Source organism: Neolamprologus multifasciatus, chromosome 8, assembly GCF_963576455.1.
Source record: "Neolamprologus multifasciatus chromosome 8, fNeoMul1.2, whole genome shotgun sequence".
Classification (NCBI taxonomy): domain Eukaryota; kingdom Metazoa; phylum Chordata; class Actinopteri; order Cichliformes; family Cichlidae; genus Neolamprologus; species Neolamprologus multifasciatus.
The window spans coordinates 5,244,073-5,265,482 of NC_140446.1; the positions used below are offsets into that span (position 1 = coordinate 5,244,073).

Sequence of the window (21,410 nt, forward strand, 5' to 3'; positions counted from 1 at the left end):
TCCCAGTTTTGAGTGAGAGTCTAATATTTAGACCAGATTGCTCAAAAGAAGATCTTGAAGCTCCGAATTTAGTTTAAATAATGGCGAGACTTTGATCTCAAGGCTATAACCTTTGAAAGATTGTCCACTGCAGCCCTCTGGTTATGTCTTTCATTTGCACTTCTCTACTTACTTCATCGTTCACTGACGGTACTTCCTTTAAAATGATTATAATGGCTCCTTTCATAGACTTGATTAGTAGAATATCTTTAATCTGTATTCACGTAGCACTCCCTTTATCCTTTGTGTTGTGAATAGGGACTAAATACAGTGTGAATGTTGTAATGATTACACTAGTCAGACAGACTGTAAAAATGCAATGGGCTTGATTAATTATTAAAAACCTTCTGGTCTTTTACAGGTTGTGATCATGAATGTGTTACAATGGAGATAACTTAAACTTTATTCAGGGTCAGTTTTTTGGTAGGAAAGTGTAATTATTTGCATTTAAATCCACGTCTGCCTAATGAGCTCTGGACAGCTCACCCCTGCCCTACAGTGAGAGGGGAAATTTCCACTGGAGTTGTTGTTGTCATCCAGTTGCTCACCCTTCCACCAATATGGCACTGACAGAATGCACAGACATTTATGGCTGATATGCCCAGCTGTTTGTTGACAGTGGGGAATAGGAGCTGACTACTGGAAGGAATGTAAACTGACGGAGAGCGGAAAAGTACTGGGGGTAGTCAACAACTACTCCCATAAGCCCCCTGACCAGTTAAGCACGTTCCAATAGTTGTGTCTCGAGGGCCAATTTTAAACAAGGTTGTTCTGACCTCTCACAGGTTCATAAAATGCTTCTCTTGCCATTTGTATTGGCAGTGATAAGCCACAGTCAAATGTTCTCACTCTACGTTTTCCCTCCCAGGACCAGTTCAGATGCCAGGATATGCTCATCCCTAGTATTGATCCAATAACGTTGCTCTCTTTTCCCCCACATTTTCCCACTGAAACAAAGTGGAATTGTTTTTTGTAAAGTGTGATGCAAAATCCTGTGTCAGTGAGCCAAATTATATAACTTCATAATGATGCTGTTGTAGAAAAACTCCTTCTAACATGTTCTGTCTAGAAGTAATCCCTGACAGTCAAAATTCCAGGCTGCAGACGGAGCTAAACAAGCTTTTTGCACAGTTTCAGGTTTTTTTTAGTCTTGGTTGATGTCAAAAAACAGCAGGAATCACAAAAATGAACATCTCGGGCAGACGCATCTGCCTCATCCACCTGTTGTCAAAACCTTCTGTTTGTGAGAATTAGCCAGTCAGAGGAAAGTTGGCTTAAAGAGTAAAATGGTGTGTCACAGAGTAAAGATTAACCAAGGGTTTGCACTAAAGAGCAGATGGATATGTCAGCACTAATACATTTTATTTTTTCTTCCCGCCCCAGGAAATTAAAACCTTCAGACACTTAATTGCATTCTGATTAATTTTGATGAATCAATTTGAATCTTTTATGTCTAAATATATGCTGGATGTTTCTTAAACAATACAAAATTGGACTAGAACCAGTTAAAAATGGCAAAATAATTCAGTTTCTTATTCTTTGTACCTTCATTTTTTTTTTTCAATGCTCATTTTTATTCTGCTGAGTCAACACAAGACATGATTATTTTTCTGTGTTCTTGTGTTTGCTTGCCTCTCATGTGAGCGTCGGGTGTCCCAAGTCACAAGGTGACAGCTCTCTTTGAAATCAGGTGACGTTCGTGTCTTTTGTTTGGAGAAGTAATGCACTTAAATGTGCACGACCTATATCTGCGCAATTTGTGCCGCATATCTTTATGCATGTTAAAAACATATTTCACAAATATGGGATGATTTTTACTGAACATGTATATATCTCAACTATGTTAATGAAGCTGACTGACAGATCAAAAACAACAAAGGCATCTAAACTAAGTCGAAATTGAACCTTAGTGGAGTAATATGGGCGATCGTGGCTCAAGAGTTGGGCTTAGCTGCTTAGCTTAGCTTAGCTAGCTAAGAGCTTAGCTGCTTAGCTTAGCTTAGCTAGCTAAGAGCTTAGCTTAGCTTAGCTTAGCTTAGCTTAGCTAAGAGGGGCGATCGTGGCTCAAGAGTTGGGAGTTCGCCTTGTAATCGGAAGGTTGCCGGTTCGAGCCCCGGCTTGGACAGTCTCTGTCGTTGTGTCCTTGGGCAAGACACTTCACCCGTTGCCTACTGGTGGTGCGCCCCAGGGTGGCTGTGGCTACAATGTAGCTTGCCATCACCAGTGTGTGAATGTGTGTGTGAATGGGTGGATGACTGGATGTGTAAAGCGCTTTGGGGTCCTTAGGGACTAGTAAAGCGCTATACAAATACAGGCCATTTACCATTTAATACTTGAACAAATATGTTATTCTTTAAATGACTGAAGCAGAGGAAAGAGGGGTACCCAAATCTAACCATCACATCAAAAACAGTAAATATGTCGCCGTTCTCACACGACTGTCTGATTCTCATGGATGAGACAACAGGAAATTGCATTGCATGCAAAACAATAACGCATGCGCGTTACTTTGGGAAAAAAATTTAAGAAATTTCACAGGTTACTGCTGCAAAGCTTAAACGTGCCCCTTGAAATAAAATTAACAAAATCATCAGGGAATAGAAGTGCAAATCAAGCGTCCCTCGGGTGTGCTTCGAATGAGGATGATTAGACACATCAGTGACTGCAGCCTTTAGAAATCCTAGTTTTGACATTAGCCTGAAGTGAAATACAAAACACGAGCATACATGAAATTGACCAAATAATGCATGAAAATACAGAAAAGGTTTTTTACTCTTGGTTTGTTCATAGCAGAAATATGTGGTTGGCTGTTACATTGTTGGCTTCTTGTACTCTCTCTTTCAAATGAAACATTTTCAAAGACAGCAAATCTTCTTCTGACTGGCAAGTTTTAAAGTCTTACAGGAAAAGTGCTAATCATTTCAAAGTATTCCAGTGCAAGGCATAAACTCACAGATTCATCTATCACAGCTGCTCGAAATACCTTAAAATGAAGCTAGATCAAATCTTGTTAGAGCACAAATGTAGCTGATATGGTGCAATAAACAACCTGCCACTTGACAACAATATGACTAATGGTTGTTTTGATGATGTCTACCAGGGATCAGCTTATTATCATGTACTGGGACCTGGTAAAAAAAAAAAAAAAAAAAAAGGTGATATGTGTCGTGATATTTTGTGGTGGTGATGTCTGTTATTTCCCTGGAATACTGCTTTAGGCTGTTGTTGTTGTTTTTTTCTCTACTCTAATGTTTTGATTGAGGGGCAGGTCACGCTGACATTATGAGGACAATCCCAACTGTACCGACACAGCCGTTGCTTATGTAATGGGAGATTTGACTGGGACACTGTGTTCCCTGACGAAGGCACTTCTTTTCAAAACCATGTGTGGCAAGCTTCCAGAGAATCATTCACAGGGAGTGTACTCCTGTTCACTCGGACTGGAGGAACTAAACAAGGAGCAGAGTGTGTCTGATTATGTTATCATTGAAATGAAGAATGAGGTGGAGGTTACTATGTAAGGACTTTGAAATGGTAACACCTGTTTACTGACTGCAAATCATAGGTGCTTTACAGTATGAAGTTTATAATTCTTGATTGTGTATACCTAATAAAATACAGCTAATTGTAGCAAAATGTATATATCAGCTTTAAAGCAACAGCTTCTTTATTTGTCATAATCCACAAAGCCAGATTTGTTAAGAAAGCATAGTATTGAATCAAACTATGTCAAACTCAGTTGTAGTCTGCAACATGTAGTCTCCAATTAGTTAAACTGCAGGAATGTCTTAAAGACATAAAGACTTGGATGGCCACTAACTTTCTGCTTCTTAACTCAGATAAAACTGAGGTCATTGTACTCGGCGCTGAAAAGCTTAGAAATATGGTATCTAACCAGATTCTTACTCTTGATGGCATTACCTTGGCCTCCAGTAACACTGTGAGGAACCTTGGAGTCATTTTTGACCAGGATATGTCCTTCAACGCACATATTAAACAAATATGTAAGACTGCGTTCTTCCATTTGCGCAACATCTCTAAAATTAGAAATATCCTGTCTCAGAGTGACGCTGAAAAACTAGTTCATGCATTGATTACTTCCAGGCTAGACTACTGCAATTCATTATTATCAGGATGTCCAAAAAACTCACTGAAAAGCCTTCAGTTAATCCAAAATGCTGCAGCAAGAGTACTGACAGGGACTAGAAAGAGAGAGCATATTTCTCCTGTTTTGGCTTCCCTTCATTGGCTTCCTGTTAAATCCAGAATTGAATTCAAAATCCTGCTCCTCACATACAAGGTCTTAAATAATCAGGCCCCATCTTATCTTAATGACCTTGTAGTACCATATCACCCTATTAGAGCACTTCGCTCTCGCTCTGCAGGCCTACTTGTTGTTCCTAGAGTATTTAAAAGTAGAATGGGAGGGAGAGCCTTCAGTTTTCAGGCCCCTCTTCTGTGGAACCAGCTTCCAGTTTGGATTCAGGAGACAGACACTATCTCTACTTTTAAGATTAGGCTTCAAACTTTCCTTTTTGCTAAAGCATATAGTTAGGGCTGGACCAGGTGACCCTGAATCCTCCCTTAGTTATGCTGCAATAGATGTAGGCTGCCGGGGGATTCCCATGATGCATTGAGTTTTTCCTTTCCAGTCACCTTTCTCACTCACTATGTATTAACAGACCTCTCTGTATTGAATCGTATCTGTTATTAATCTCTGTCTCTCTTCCACAGCATGTCTTTTATCCTGTCTTCCTTCTCTCACCCCAACCGGTCGCAGCAGATGGCCCCGCCCCTCCCTGAGCCTGGTTCTGCCGGAGGTTTCTTCCTGTTAAAAGGGAGTTTTTCCTTCCCACTGTCGCCAAAGTGCTTGCTCATAGGGGGTCATATGATTGTTGGGCTTTTCTCTGTATCTATGAAGCGCCTTGAGGCGACATTTGTTGTGATTTGGCGCTATATAAATAAAATTGAATTGAATTGAATTGAACATCTGGTGGCTTACTTGACACTGTTCTACATCACCTACACCATTGGCAGGTTTTTAAACCAATTTAGCCTATTCCCACAGTTGCTACTCATCTGCAAGCGGCTTTGCAACCCACTGCCAGCCCAAATCATGCTTTCAGGCTGTTTCTGACCTAACGTCATATCTGCTGTCATTGCTGGAAGCAGCCCATCAAAAGATGTGTACACTGTGCTTTAAAAGGGATGGAGATGGTCAGCAACAATACTCAGGCAACGTTGATGCAAAGCAGGATGCAACCGTGCTTTCATGTCGTTCATGCAAAATTCTGGTCCTACTATCTGAATGTCACAGCAGAAGTCAACACTCACCACATCGTGCAATGCTTTTCCAATCTTCTGTGGTCCACTTTTGGTGAGCCTGTACAATTTGTAGCCACAGTTTTCTGTTCTTATCTCACAGGAATGGAAACCAGTGCCGTCTTCTCCTCCTATACCCCATTTGCTTCAATGTTTTATGTGTTGTGCTCTCTCTGCATATCTTTTTTGTAACAAAGAGTCATTAAACTCGCACTTCTAGCACCAGCAACCACACTGCATTCAAAGTCACTTAAATCACCGTTCTTCCCCATTCTGATGCTTGTCTTTTACTTTAGCAGGTCATCTTGACCATGTCTGCATCCCTAAATGCAGACTTGCTGCAATGTGATTGTCCCATTAGATATTTGCATTAATGAGCAGCTGAAGTATACCTAATAAAGTAGCTGGTGGCTCTATGCACATAGATGGTGAAGGTCCCAGAACAGAGCCATAGAGCTAAAAACAAATTACTGAAGATGGAAATGGGAAGGCAAGTTATTTGGGCTTTAGCAGTCCTGACAGAAATGCTTTTCAGTTTGATGGGTGAAAACCAGTGTTGAAATAGATTTCATGTGGGGCTCTGACCTATGTCCAATCCAATATCTTTGAGAGCTGGGAAACAGGCCTTACCTTAAAAATCACTAAAGGAATTTTAGTTTGCTGAAAGAAGAGAGTGCATGACACCAGCTCAGTCTGTGGTATTTGCAGGCGTGATGACACAAACTTTGTACCAGCAGGTTAAATATTTAATGTCTGATCAGAACATGTTGGACAGCTGCCTTGTCACATTCACTGGGAAAGTTCAGGGCTGCCCAAACCAGACTGAATATGTTTGCCGTTGAGTCCAGTTTAATCCCGAATGAAGGTTGAAAGTGTGAAAACCAGATGAGTTGAACTGCACGCCTGTCATACTTTTAGCAAACTGGCAGCTAAGTTTCAGACACACAACTTCCTCTGACCTCACTTACATTAAACCTATACTAGTGAACGCTAACCATGAATTATTACAGTAATCACAATGTCAAAAAAACTTACCCAATGCACCAACACAGTTATGGGTAATGTTTTAATTCTTAGTAATGTATTACATAACACCAGATCAAAGTAAGCTTTTGTAATGGGTCATTTTCTCTTCTTGATAAAGGTTTGAGCATTTTGGTTGGGTACATGGGGCTTTTTTGCGTCTTTGCATGTTCTACATATACCGTCAGCTCTTGTTCTGAAGGTTATTATATCTAAGTAAAACTAAACTTAAAGGCTTTTAGTTAATACGAATTACACCAAACAAGGAATATTGTGCACATGTAAACCCCAAGTAAGATAAATGACAAAATATGCTATTATAGTCTCAGCTTTAGCTTTAGTCAGAACAACACATCCAGCACATATCTATTCAGACTCACGTGTTTACTGAGAGTGCTTGAATTGTAGCATAATACCTGTTCTGAACTTCTTAATTGTAAGCTGCAAATAAATATAGTAATTAAGGAAATTGGTGAATCTGTGTTGAAACCAAATGAAAAAACAAAACTACATTAACTATGCTCACGTTTTAACTTTTGTAAGTTAGGTAGCTGGACCGGCCAGCTGCCTAGCCTGACCTGTCTCCCCATTGTGATGTTTGTGTATTGTATGTATGGTCGGCAGGGTCAGTCTCTCAATTGCCCCTCGGGGATTCAGAAGTTAAGTTTCTGAATCTGAATTAACTTTTGTGTGTTGCATGGCAGCAGGAGGCAAAGCCTGAGACGTGTTGAGACATGTACTTCTGCTTTCATACAAAATAAAGTCTTGGTTTTTTTTTTAAATGTTTTAAATTGACATTAAACACACATTTTATGTATTGGCCTTAAAGTGAACAGGCTGGTTATTTTGTTTCAATTTTACGCAATTTATGGTTTCGGTGTAGCTCCAGTTTCTCTGGGTTCCCCAAACAAAGATGGTGGTTCTTCCTACTGGTGATTCTTCTGATTCTACCCAAAACACTACCCATGGACTTGTAAGCATTTCAAAGATGGCCAACAAGCAGTAAGCATGGCTTCTAGAAGAGGATTAATATTAGTTTAGGGTTTATTGTTGTTTATTGTGTTTGTATTGTGTGTTTGTGTTAGCGTTTTTATGACTAGAACTACTTGATAAACGTGTTAATTTATTTATATATTAGTTCAGTTTGGGGAACTGAGGAAGAATTTAGGAAGAATTTCGAAAGTTGGGGCCTCTGAAGAGTTTTCTAGAGTGAAAGAACCCAAACTCACAAGGCCCGCCTCCTCCTCTTCTGATTGGCCAGCCTGGAGAGTAAATTAGAATTCCAACTCTCCCATTGGTTGGAGAATCCTACATGTCCGCAGCTTCCTCCCTTGTTTTCATACTACAGCATGAAAACACCTTCAGTGGTTCGGAGTAGCTTAGTTTTGGAACCTGTTTCTGAGTAGACTCGGGACCTCACAGAGCAACAATGAAGTTCGTTCGGTTTATTATGAAAAACGCCGCCATGGCCAGCGCGCCGAAACACATCGAGCATTTCTCGAAATTCTCTCCTTCACCCCTCTCCATGAAGCAGTTTCTCGATTTCGGTGAGTATTGATCCTCGCTAATGTTGTTGCTGGTTTGTTATGTAACAATGGGGGGCTACGTGACCTATGTGGCGTCAGCTGCGAAGACGTGACCACGGATGTACCACCGTTTCGTGACCAAATGTCCCGTGGCCATGCATGCTTGCACGGCTCTGCATCTGCTCTGCAGTGTTTGCAGAAACACTGTGCTCATTTTTGCTAGTGTTGCGTCAGACGTAGGCCTGTCACTGTGTGCATTATAGTATATGTTTTAAATTTTCTCACCACTATGAACTGCTAGTAAAGACTTTATGATGTGCAGACTATCACACGTTTTGTGCAAAGGGATTGCAAGTGTCGACACAGATGTTTACATGCGAATATTAATTTATCGCTGTTGTTGTTTTTTAATCCATCTGACTTTAATTTTGTTGGATTAAAGTTAGTTAAAAATTACCCACCGTTATGCATACAGTTGTTTATTCCAGTCAGCAGTTCAAAAAAAACTTTCTCTAAATGTCTCAAATTTGCACAAAGTCCTTCTTACTAACATTTAAGACATTAAAAAAACTTCTGAATGTGTATTTTTCTCCGGATCATTTAGTCAGTACACCTGTTTGTCCCCAATTCAGGTTCCATTAATGCCTGTGAAAAGACGTCCTTTGCTTTTCTGAGGCAGGAGCTTCCAGTAAGGCTCTCAAATATCATGAAGGAGATTAACTTGCTCCCTGACAAACTGCTCACAACTCCATCTGTGAAAATGGTGCAGGGCTGGTAAGTTGAATGGGGCTTATTGATTAATATGATCCAAGTAATCAAATGTATTTAGTTGCTTTTTATATTTTAAATGTATTTATTCAGCAGAAACATTTTCCAAAACAAAAGAGCAGCTTATTACAGTTAGTGTCTGTCAGCCTCTGGTGTTTTACGAAGCATATTTGATGCCAGCTTTTATCTTCTGTGTAGTCACAGTCACAGCTGTTGACTTGTTTATTGCCAGTCCCCCCCCCCCCCCCCCCCCAATCGTGCTCAGAATTACAAAGCCCCCTATCTGACCAAGCTGTACTCCTTCCAACTAGGGCTGCGCTGGTGAGTGTGAGGGGGAGACGTTAGAGTTGAACTTTACCCCAGTTTCTCCTCACATGTCACGTGACTGTTGTTTTCAAGGCTGCCGTTTCTGCTGTTTCCCTTATGAGGAGTGGGCTGTGATCTATATATGTGCCATAAACAAAGTTTTTCTTAAAAAATTGAGGACTTAGTAGTTTCTCTTGTATTTTGCAGCACATGTTAACATGTTTTAACTTCTATTTTCAGGTATGTCCAGAGTTTAATGGAGCTCCTTGAGTTCCTGGACAAGAATCCTGATGATCACAAAGTCCTTGAAGAGTAAGTTTCTCATTCTTATGGATGTTTTCATGTTTTGTAATGAAACATGACCTTTGTGTTCTCCCAAGTGCCTTCATCCCTTTCAATGTGATACTGCTCAAACCCCTGATGCAGGATGTCTTTGTCATTCCTCCCCAGGTTTGTTGATGCCTTAGTTACCATCAGAAACAGACACAATGATGTGGTGCCCACCATGGCCCAGGGTATCATAGAATACAAAGAGGCCTTCCCCCAGGATGTGGCCACCAACCAGAACATCCAGTACTTTCTGGATCGCTTCTACATGAGCCGCATCTCAATCCGGATGCTCATCAACCAGCACAGTGAGTAACATTTGAATTTTTTATTTATTTTAATTCACCGTACCTTTATTGTCAGTGTGTTGTTGTTGTTGGATATCACTGAATGCCGTCAGGGAATCATCACATGAAGAGCATGGCCAGCTAGAAATTAGCTTAAACTGTTTACATGCTAGAATTTCTTTTCTTCTGATCAGGTTATGAAAAAGCTTATAAAAATTCAAATTTGATTCTGCCGTGTTTAATCTTTTGACCATTTCATTCTGTGTGGGCTTTTAAACAAATTACAGTCTTAATGGGCTCCACACAAACTTAGGCGCCAAAAAGAAGAAGTGCTGCACCGACTGCAGTGTTTGTATATGATGCAGCGTTCATCGCACAATTACAAGCTGATGTAAATGTACCGATGAGTCATCACATGGATGGATTTGGTGCCGCAAGCCTCCCGTTTTGAGCAGAATTCTGAAAGCAGAATTGCTCACATTTTTCTGCTTTAGGCAAAAGAGTATATCAAACGAATGGCTTTACATTTTTCCAACTGATACGCCCCATTTTCCTTCTTTTTGCCTGTTGTCCCTGTGACAAGTGCTGAAAACACTCCCATGTCAACAGCAGATGGTTGCTCTGGCATGATGCTATGCTCTTCAGACTTCTGTTTTGTTATTGAGAGCTTGTGGAGGTATCATCAGCCATGTGGAACAAAGACAGGTGATGCATATCACTGATCTGATAGTTTAGATTTTCAAAATCACTGTTGCGTAAAAGAAAGCATTTATGCTTTATTAACTGCACAACTCTTCTTGAGAAACACTTTTAACACGTACGCAGGTTTCTGCATCTCATAGCAGCATATTGTGCTCCTCAGTGGTATTTTTAGCATGTGTTCCCAAGTGTCTGACTTGATGCATGTTTTTCTTTATTTTCTGTCATTTATATGCTGTTGTGGTGGTAAATGATCAAAGTAAACACAGCCAATGTTTCAAATAATGAGGGCACCATATGTTATAAGTAATCACTGTGTTCAACACAGTTCAACTCTTCTTGAGTCTTTATGATATCAAAGAAAAGGGATATATGGGTGTCCCAGATACACATAATATACCCATAAAGCTTGTTTCATAAAAAATTGGCTGAGGGGTTAAATTAAGGCTGATAATAAGATAAATAAGGATTATTTTGAGCTGTGAATCATGCAAAGCTGATCTACTAGAGTATAACAGTTATATTATAGAGCTGGCATGAACATAATATGACCCCCTTTGAGTTTTTTTCTAATATATGTATTAATAAGTAGCACTATTAAAACAATAGAAAATAGTTGTACTTCTTCATTATCTTGGCATCAAAACCAAGCTGTGTATTTGTGTAGTTTTTAGTCATACGTGTATGTCAGTGGTCCGTTTGCAGAAGATTCACTGTTTTCTTATTTCTACAGCCCTGATTTTTGATGGTACCACCAATCCGGTTCACCCAAACACCATTGGAAGCATTGATCCTCACTGTAAAGTTGGAGAGGTAGTCCAGGGTAAATATACAATATGGCTGAATCTGAACTTTGTTTGTCCCTTTGTTTTTTGTTTTCGGTGACATGCTCTCCCTTTATATTCACAGATGCCTTAGGAAGTGCCAAGATGCTTTGTGATCAGTATTACCTCTGTTCCCCTGATGTGATACTTCAGGAGATGAATCGTAAGTAACAGAATTTAGGAATTCCTGCGGCCCATATTGACCCTTTAGCGCTATATTTACCCAGGTGTGAAAAATCCTTTAAGGTAATCATGCAAACAGCCTCAAGGGTAAAAGTCATTGCAGTGCAATGAAGTGGTTTCAGTAAAGCACAAATAGACCCCGGGCCTCCAGTATGTATGCACAGTATGAGTGGTTTTATGTAAGAGAGCATGATGGATCCGAGAGGGCTCTAAATATAGCAGAGAGTCTGATTTGATGGCTAAGCGGGCCTAGCTGACCACATCAGGCGGTATTGACACACAGACCTTTTCCTCTCCATCCTCACAAAGCGTCAAACCAGAGTGCAGCAGAGTAATTGCCACTAATGGAAATCATCCATGAGTGGTTAGAATAATGAATTGTAAATGAAGTGGATGGAATAAATACTTCTTTTTTTTCCTTCTGTGCAGTGAAGAAGACAAATCATCCAGTAACGATTGTTTATGTGCCATCTCACCTTTATCACATGCTGTTTGAGCTCTTCAAGGTAGGAGACCCAGTTTTGAATATGTGCATGTTCGACTCAATATTCCTGAACATCTTAAATTTATTTTATTGTCTTAAATATTTATAGAATGCTATGAGGGCCACGATAGAGACTCATGAGAGCAGCAGGAACCTTCCACCTATTAAAGTCATGGTCTCTCTTGGGGATGAAGATTTGACGATTAAGGTGAGTTGCAATCTTTAAAAAACAAACAAACATTAAAGGGACAGTTCATCCTGAACTCCAATTTTCCTCCATGTAGACTGGTTGCTGTCAGTTGCTCGATTCTGGAGATGATGATTGTACAGATTGCTCGGAGTTTAAAAAGAAATAATAAGAAAAAGACATTTTTAAAAAATCCTATTTAAAACACCAGGCCTCAGTCACCCACACCTGGAGACCCATTGGCAACCCTATAGCAACTTCTGATTTCTAGAAGTAAAATGTGCATTCCCCAACCAGCTGACCAGCGTTTGGCCTCCTTATGATTGCCCCAAAAGTTGATTCTGTTCATCTGGATGTAGCGTTTTCAGTGGGAGAAATGTTTCCCCAACCTTATAAACAACACATTTGCGTGATGACTGAAACAAGTGCCATGACAATGGTACCAGAAATGGAGATTACTTTTACTTTGAAGGCAAACCGCTGCAACCAAAACATTTCAAAAGGTGCAACTTTTACTCAGAAGTTTTGTGTTGCACGTTTTCAAGCTTCACTGCAGCTCAGAACGTAAATGGCGAGTGTTTGCAAAAAAGTTGACATCAATCTGATGCACGCTCAATCATCCAACCCTGAAAACTAGACTGAAACTAGCACTACTGACTAACAATGGGCTGTGGGGTCACTTCCTGATCATTAATATGCAAATTTTCATGACCATTGATCAATTGTCATTGGTCAATGGTCATGAGTACCACTCACAGAGAAGTTTGGTTAAAATTGTACTCATTGTCATTGATCTAAAGGCATGAAAATTTGCATATTAATGATGAAGAAACTCACCTCACAGCCCATTGTTAGTCCGTAGTGCTAGTTTCAGTCTAGTTTTCAGGGTTGGATGATTGAGCGTGCATCAGGTTGATGTCAACTTTTTTGCAAACACTTGCCATTTACGTTCTGAGCTGCAGTGAAGCTTGAAAACGTGCAACACAAAACTTCTGAGTAAAAGTTGCACCTTTTTAAAATGTTTTGGTTGCAGGGGTTTGCCTTCAAAGTAAAAGTAATCTCCATTTCTAGTTTGTTTCACTGCATCATGGCGAGTTGTTTTTAGGTTTGTGTAGACAAATGGACGTCTTCCAGGTGAACTACTGGTGACTGGGGCAGTCTGGTAGGAACCAAAGCAGTACAAGGATGTTTTTGATACAGCAACATATAGCACTGACTGGAGTCTATGGAGACTGCAGCCTGTATAAATGTGGCTTAAGTGATTGATTTCGCAACTTTTAGCAACCAGATGCCAAACCTTTGGAGAATACACTGTGTCAAGTGTCATTTAGGTGCAAGCAAAGGCAGGCATCTCGGCACCTATGATCCCCAAAATTGGGCACCTCAGATCAAAATAATCTAAATCAAGGGTAGGCAACTCCAGGCCTCAAGTGCCAGTGTCCTGCAAGTTTTAGACATCACCCTGGGTCAACACGCCTGAATCAAATCATTAGTTCATTACCAGGCGGCTGGAGAACTTCAAGACATGTTGAGGAGGTAATTTAGCCATTTGAATCAGCTGTGTTGGATCAAGGACACATCTTAAACCTGCAGGACACCAGCACTCGAGGCCTGGAGTTGCCCACCCCTGATCTAAATGGATCACTGGAACTAGGGTGTGATTTCAGGGGTGCATAAATTGAACCAATTTTATGGGTATATTTGGTAAATCCAGAAATTTTTAATAGTAACTCAATACCTCAAAATTAAATGATTTAAAAAGTGCTCAAGTCTGCACAGCATATGAACCTGTGCTCAGCCCGACTCTGGATTCAGATAACATCCTTAATGTGGTGGGAAAGCGAAAGATCAAACCTCATCCTTGGTGTGAACTTGGTCTTGTTCTACATGCATTCATGCAGGTTACTTCAAGGAGTTTCCTCCCATAGTGTTCTAACATATTAACAGCAGCTGGATTAAAGGGTTTAAATTGCCCGTAGGAGTCAACAGGAGCGTAGGTGTGTTTTTATTTCTGTGAACAAGCACATATATAAAGCAAGGTTAATGAAGCTTGTAAAGGCAAAATTATTTCACCACACTGATCCTGTTTATTGCTGTCGTTGCACCCATTTAGTATTTATTGCATTAATAATACAGGGATATCCCACACGGTACAAAGCGTGCATCTGATTTCAAAGCTAAACTTACCTCTCCCTTTGTCATGTCCACCCAGCGCTTTCTCTAAACATGTTATGTAATGACTTCACCCTCAATTAAGCACAGTGCCTACTGGCACACAGAGCTCCTAAGCTCTGATAAGATTAGCACCATGGGCTGTGTGCATTCATACTCAGAGCCTATAAATCTTGACTTTATGCCCATGTGTCAACAAAACACTGTCGAGGCTTCTTGTGCCCGACTAGCTTGACTATAAGTGACATACTATAATAAACAAAACCTTATTGGTCTTTAACAGTTTGTGAATTAAATGGCAGTATCTGCACTTGAAATTAGACTCGTCTTATTTATGCTTTCCACCTTCAGTACCAGCAGCAGCCTCTGACAAATACAGGCCACCCCCCCTCTTGCACCACACCTTTGTCATGACAGTATGTACTCAAACATAAGCCACTCGGCTTCCACCCTTATATTGAAGCCGAGTGTACATGACAGGCAGGCCCGTCTCTCTTCAGCTCCGTCCAAGCACCTCACATCATTCACTATTTTTACCCCCTGCCCGTGCTGTGCTGTAGGTGAGCGACAAGGGTGGCGGTGTCCCATTTCGTAGGATTGAGAACCTTTTCAGCTACATGTACTCGACTGCTCCGGCTCCACAAATAGGAGACCAGAAACGGCCTCCACTGGTAAGTAAAAGTAAAGCCAAAGGAGTCGATCATTAACAGCTTTGCACAAACACAAACTGTTTATTCAGCAGGTCTAAAGGATGCCGTTATGAGCTCCACATTCTCTTTGGTTGCCTTTCTTTATAGCCTCCAAGCGTTTTATTGCTTACTTAGTCATTTAAAGTTTGAAGCACTGGACTAATATTGTTGTTTTTCTGAAAAAGCCATTGACCTTCAGTCACAATACAAACTTGACAAAAGATCTGTTTGTTCCATGGATGAGCAGTGCTGCTTGCAGTGTGACAGAACAAAGCCTTCCTAAACCCTTGATCTCCCTCGTCTCTCTGTACAGGCTGGCTTCGGCTACGGTCTGCCCATCTCTCGTCTCTACGCCAAGTACTTCCAGGGGGACTTGCAGCTCTACTCCATGGAGGGCTACGGCACAGACGCTGTCATCTACTTGAAGGTGAGCCAGGCAGGGTGATCATGCATGAAACTGTGACAAGAAGCCGGCAGTTTGAAAGTCTGGAGCGCATAACAAATAGAAGCTTCCCTGTGCCATGCCTTTTGTTAAACACAAAACCGACTCTGCAGACCTGTGGAACTGGTGTAGGTAAGACAGGCCATTTGTAATTACATCCTGTCGTCTTGTCCCTCCAGGCGCTGTCCACAGACTCCATCGAAAGGCTGCCAGTGTACAACAAAACTGCTCTGAAGAACTACAAAATGAGCCAAGAGGCTGACGACTGGTGTGTACCCAGCAAAGAGCCCCTAGATCTGAGCAGCTATAAGGTGACCAAGTGAAAACCTCTTCTGGGCAGTACAATGAAGCCTCCAGAATACGTCTTCATATCCCGTGTCATCTTCTGCCAACAAGATGGGAACCAGACTTTGTTTTTTTTCACTCTGAGAATCCTCTTCAGACTAGAGCAGACTTAAGTAGCCTTTTTAATTTCAGCCTGTTTTTTAGCAGTAGCTCGTTAATGCTTTCTGCATCCGTTATCCTTTTCATGAGAAAGTGCACACATCAGAAATGGCTACTAACAGGAAATGCTTTACAATCACCTCTCAGACTTTGGTGAAGTCGCTCCAGTGTTGCTGAACTACACTCAGTATCGGTCGGGAGTGTGAGGTGACGTCCTAGAGGAGGCGGGCGGGGATAATGTAGCATGTTGCGGGTGATTTTAAAAATGTAGATTATGATTGATTTCATACAGTAATGCTGTTGAAGACTTTTCTTATATTTTAAAAGTCCTTACAGCTGTTTAATAAGGGACATGTGGAGGTGTTCAGTTAACAGGAAGCGCCTGTTGTTCAGCCTTATCACAGCAATTTCACCCAAAGGATCACTTTATTCGAATACTTGAAGGATTTAAACTAATACTGGTGTTGCACATTGTTACATTTCTGCTGTACTGTAATGCTGTTTCGTGTGTAAATTTGAACAAATGTTTGACTCTGAGCAAGTTTTGTGCATGCATTTTATTTTCTTTAATTAAAAAAAATGTAATCGCAGTATTCCCACTAACATCAGTTTTTTGTGGACCAGGCTGAATGTAATCCACTCTCTTTCTGGGTGTTGTTTTGCATTAATTGCAGTGAAAAGAGCAGTATATGATATAATCTACAGGACACGCAGTTCTCTCTGACGTACAACAGTAAGCTACAGTAGCGTTTGCCTGCCTTGGTGGGTGGTTTAATGCTTTTTGACAGTTCAATGGAGGCAAATGTTATTAAACTTCATCGGATGTCGTGTTTAAACTCTCTACCGTCTTGTGATCCAACAAGGCAGGGGCAGATGTTTTGTTGTAATGTGCCATACGAGAACAAAATGCCCTGTTGCATATGAACAGTTGTTTTGTTTTGGTTTTTTTTTTTTAATGATTCAAATCCATCTTAATCATACAGTATGTACAGAATTATTTTTATAGCTACACTTTTTTGCAGCTGAAAATATTGTAAATACTGTAAATGCGATCCAAATGACAATAAAAAAGCAAACAGTTTAAAGTGTTACTCTTCTGTTCTATTTTTTATTATTTTCTTTTATTTTAATGTCATCTGCAGTCGGTTAATTAAGCGTGCAGAAGTGATTATATCAATCAGTGGATGGTCCCTACGGTGCAGCTGATTACAGCTGTGGGGGATGAAAGGAGAAGTGATTAGGGAAAGAAACAAAGTAGAGAGAGTTTTGCCGCCCGGTGTCACCGTGACTTGACCGTGATGAGGTCAAGTTCAGTAACTCTACCCTGTATACATTCCACCATGTGACCCTCATGCGCCAAAGAAATCTCACCGCGTACGTGACCGATCAGGATTTTACGTCTAGTTATTTCCACTCAGCTGCTTTCACCGCCTCAGGGTAAAGAGTTACACCACTATTTTGCCGGGAAGTGACAAGAAGGAACACACTGGTTTAGTAGCTCTCGGCTCAGAGCCCAATAAGACAGAGGTCATGTTCGAGTAAACGGACTGAGACGTGGGCTTGTGGTTGCTGGATATGTGGGGAGTGTGAGACTCATGCAGCCAAAGGATAAAAGCCTAAAGGGAGTTCTAATAATAGCTGGCTTCTGCTCGCTTCCTTTTTCAAGAGGGTGAGAGGCAGTTTACATTTAACATGTTCAGTAATGGCTGTGCTTTAAAGGTCACTTAGAGATGCTTGTTCTAAATTCTAGAGTCAAATACTGACTTTTTTATATGAGATCTGATGACTTTTTTCAAGTAACGAGTAAAGTAAGGGATTACTATTGCAAAAACGGTAATTAGATTACTGTTACTTTCCCGTAGTAACGCTGCGTTACTAAAACCGTGATGCTGGCTGTATCCCAATCCAGGGTCTGCAGTCTTAAAGGCCGCATTTTAAGGCCGATTACGTCACCGCGACGCGACGAAGGCTGTCCCAATTCGAAGGCTGCTCGAAATGCGGCCCTCAAATGCGTCCTTCATTTCCCTGAATTTTAAGGACGTGGCGGTGTAGACTTCGTGGCCCAACATATCCCAGAATGCATAGCGCGGCGGTGGGTGTGGATAATTTTGACAAAAAAAAAAAAAAACGGCGGATGAGGGGCGCCCGAAGAGTAAACTTTAAGTACTGAATATTATGTCACTTATTTATGTGCAAATGTTTAATAACGAAGAACATTAAAACATTACTGTTGGCCACATGTCGGCAAAGTTATGTGACATTAGTGACGTTTGTACTAACTTGGTTTTAAAGCCTTTACTTTAAAATATACGCCGTTCAATAGCTGAGCTTAATCTTACAGAGAATGATCAAAGCTCATGTAGAAACAAACAAACAAATGAACAAAAGATTTTCTCCTTCATTTCTGTCAAACAAAGCTGTATGTAACGTTTCCAGCTGTTAGTATCATGGTTGCTAGGCAACCTGGGCAGCGCAACGGAGGCTAGACCGTCCCATTTCACAAGCCTCCACTTCCGGCCTTAGCGGTCTTTAAGTACGCGGCCCTTGAGGATCGTTGAGGCTGCGTACTTTAAGGCTGCAGACCCTGAATTGGGATACAGCCTTTTTTTGCCAGAATGTCTCATGACAGTGACGTAAGCGAGTGCGACATTCCTGACAACAGCTGTGTGCAGATCAACAATGGATAATATATCGAGTGCGGGAGAGAGTATGAGCGTGCAGCGTTTAAAGCGTGGAAGTACTGACCTTACTTTGAGTTTGATTCCATAAAAGTGACAAAAACATTAGTGTCCGTTGTGCGTGGGAAGAAAACTTCTTTTTACAGCGAAAAAAACCCTAATCAGTAATTAGTTACTGATTACTTTTTTCAAGTAACTTGACCAACACTGGTGGTCATATTTGTAGAAACAAAAAAATCTAAACTTTTCATTAATACAACTTAATCAACATTACCACTTACAAGCATATTTATTATCCTGTGATTGTGCTATCACTTAATTATCAGTCATTTCAAGTAAACATTACTTGTTGTATTTATATGATGAAACCAATCAGGGTAATTTTCACCCCCTGTATAAAGTAATCTAAATAAATAAATAAATATCCATCCCAGAGATGTAATCTCTTCCAGCATGGGCTGGATTGGCACTCATTACATGCTTGAAACACCTCAGCTGGCTCCTTTTGATGTGGAGGAGTAGCAGCTCAGTTCCTCACTCTATCTCTAAGGCTGAGTACAGACACCCTTTGGAGGAAACTCATTTCCGCTGCTTGCATCTGCAGTCTCATTCTTTCAATCACTACTCAGAGCTCATGAGTAGAAACGCAGACCTCACAGCTTCACTTTTACACTCAGCTCTCACTTCATCACGACAAACCGGTCTGGCTGTTAGTCTCCCATTCCTCTCTCCGCTAACTTAGGAAGCAACCCCAAGATGCTTAAACTCTCCATGGAAAGTTGTACCTGACCCAGAGTGGACGATCCAGCCTTTTCAGGCTGAGAACCAGATTTGGAGGTGCAAATTCTAATCCAGACTGATCCACACCTGGATGAAAAGTGTTCTAGTGCAAGCTACCCCAGGTCATTGATCACTGAAGCCAACAGAACCACATCATCTGCAAAAAGCAGAGACGAGATTCTGAAACCCCCAAACCCATTGACTGCGCTTAGAAATTGGTAGCAAAGGATAGCCCTGGCTAACTAGCCCCAGAGAACCAGTCTGACTTATTGCTGGTAACGCAAACCAAGCTCTCACAAAAACAACTAAAGCTAAAAACACACTTCAGCGAGTCATAGCACAGAATTGGCCTCGTTGTATGCTCAGGACATGAGTGAACAGAAGGAGGAGTGAACAGTTGCTATGTTCCTGTCTGTGTTTCAAGAGCAAAGGTACCACCTCTTTCAAGCTGATTTTCCACTCCAGAATTGGACAGTCCTAGCAGCAGGAGGAGTTTTCCTCAATCCCAGGAGGACCACTGTTGCTCGGACCTGCAGTGTAGAAGTATCAGCAGCACAGGACACACTCTAGTTGTCTCAGTAGATCAGCTAACATCGGTTTTTGATAACGTCCAGTCTGGGAAGTTCTCAGATGATGAACGCAGCGCTGGAGTCTATCTTTCTTATAATCACTCGCAAAGTGACCCTAACCCATGATACTGTGTGATACCAGCTATACAACAACATTTAATGTTTGACTTTATTATTGCCAAACAACACAAAAAGAGAATTTTGTAAAATTAATACTTGTAATAAAATTAATTACCTTTTGTTGATCATACGTGATACCTTAAGTGACTTTAAATTCAAGATGTTTGCTTGTGTGTTTCTCTAATATGCTGATATGTTTAAAGGGGAGGACAATATAATAATATAATAAATTTAAAGAATTATTAAACTACTGTATCTGACTTAATCACTCATTTAGTTTTACAGTACCTCTTAAAACCCTGTACCTCAACCTTTGTTCACATTTACAGTGCAGTAAAGTACATTTGCATAACTTGTTGTGCAGATAAATTAGATTTAATTACAGTTTCAGAACCAAAACAACTTCATAATAAATAATTTCTGACCTAACATACTGTACAGGTGTTATTTTTGATTTGGCATGCTCACTCCAGGGATGCCCATTTGTTATTGTTGATGAATGAAAGGTCTTGTGGGTGGCTTGTTCTATATCCCGTATTGAGTTTATATGGGCCAGCAGCTGATCTAAATGCAGCCATAGCTCTGAGTGTTTACCCGCAGGCTTACACAGATACACAGAGGAAAGAATCCAATAGCGCTCAGCTTCTATCTCATACAAACAAAAGGCTGATAAACTCTCCATAGCAACAGCAACCCCTGCCAAAGTACACAATGTCCATCATCAGCATGTTGACGTGTACAAGAATTCTCAAAGTGCCCTTATGCATAATCTTTTTGTACTAAAGGTGTGCAATGTTTGATAGATATGAAGTTATAGACTTTATATATATCATAACAGCTCCCATTGGTTTTATGTTCTAATGTTTTAAAGCCTCAATTTGGACTCATAGACATTATAAAAGAAGATCGTAGACTCTGGATCTGAAAAGTTGAAGCAAATGTGGAAGCGATTTGCTAAATAGACTTCTAGTCCCATACAAGTCTAATTAGAACACGGCGCTCTGACTTGATCCCAGTAAACTCTTGTCTGCCTCTAGGCTCTGGGCTCTGGGCTAATAATGAGTCAGTGTGACTCATTTTGGGTTATATTGAATAAAAATCCTAAGTCAGTTTCACAAATCTTGCTCATACTCTGTTTTCGAAAGGATAGTTGTTGGATATGCTCAATGGCTGATGAACTGTGATTGACAAGTTGTTAGAAACGAGTGGGTTTGCAAGCCACACCTGTAATAACACATATTTTTACTCCAGAACCATTAGTAGCAAGCTAAAGTTAAGAGTTTTATCCTAAGAATTTCAGCCTCAGGACATCATGCATCATGCACATCATTGGCTTCTGGTTTTATTTACATTTTACACTGTTTTTTTCTTTCTTCTTTCTCTTTACATTGGGTTTGTGATTATTAGTGTTATTTAATATCAGTTCTCTATAGTAAAGCATCTGGAACGTGACAGATTCAGTTTTAATGAACGAACAAGTAGTGGTAATTGGTGATTTTTTTTAAAAAAAAAAGGAAGATAAACAACCTGCCTCAGCTCAG

General features: G+C 40.6%; 1 protein-coding gene across 1 annotated transcript; it reads left to right on the forward strand.

Annotated features, from left to right (window-relative positions):
- The first annotated feature begins 7,702 nt into the window (after nucleotides 1-7,702).
- On the forward strand, nucleotides 7,703-16,807 carry pdk2a (pyruvate dehydrogenase kinase 2a). The gene is made up of 11 exons (XM_085169639.1): nucleotides 7,703-7,931; nucleotides 8,543-8,684; nucleotides 9,225-9,296; nucleotides 9,435-9,619; nucleotides 11,031-11,120; nucleotides 11,207-11,284; nucleotides 11,734-11,810; nucleotides 11,898-11,996; nucleotides 14,708-14,818; nucleotides 15,150-15,263; nucleotides 15,458-16,807. The coding sequence occupies exons 1-11, from the start codon at nucleotides 7,814-7,816 to the stop codon at nucleotides 15,599-15,601; spliced, it is 1,230 nt and encodes a 409-aa protein (XP_085025765.1). The 5' UTR covers nucleotides 7,703-7,813; the 3' UTR covers nucleotides 15,602-16,807.
- The last annotated feature ends 4,603 nt before the right edge of the window (nucleotides 16,808-21,410 follow it).

Bases quoted from the DNA above. Each gene is read 5' to 3' on its own strand.
- pdk2a (XM_085169639.1), top strand. From the start codon at position 7,814: ATGAAGTTCGTTCGGTTTATTATGAAAAACGCCGCCATGGCCAGCGCG. The intron at 8,685-9,224 runs GTAAGTTGAATG...TTCTATTTTCAG, and splicing joins GTGAAAATGGTGCAGGGCTG to GTATGTCCAGAGTTTAATGG. The intron at 9,620-11,030 runs GTGAGTAACATT...TTATTTCTACAG, and splicing joins GATGCTCATCAACCAGCACA to CCCTGATTTTTGATGGTACC.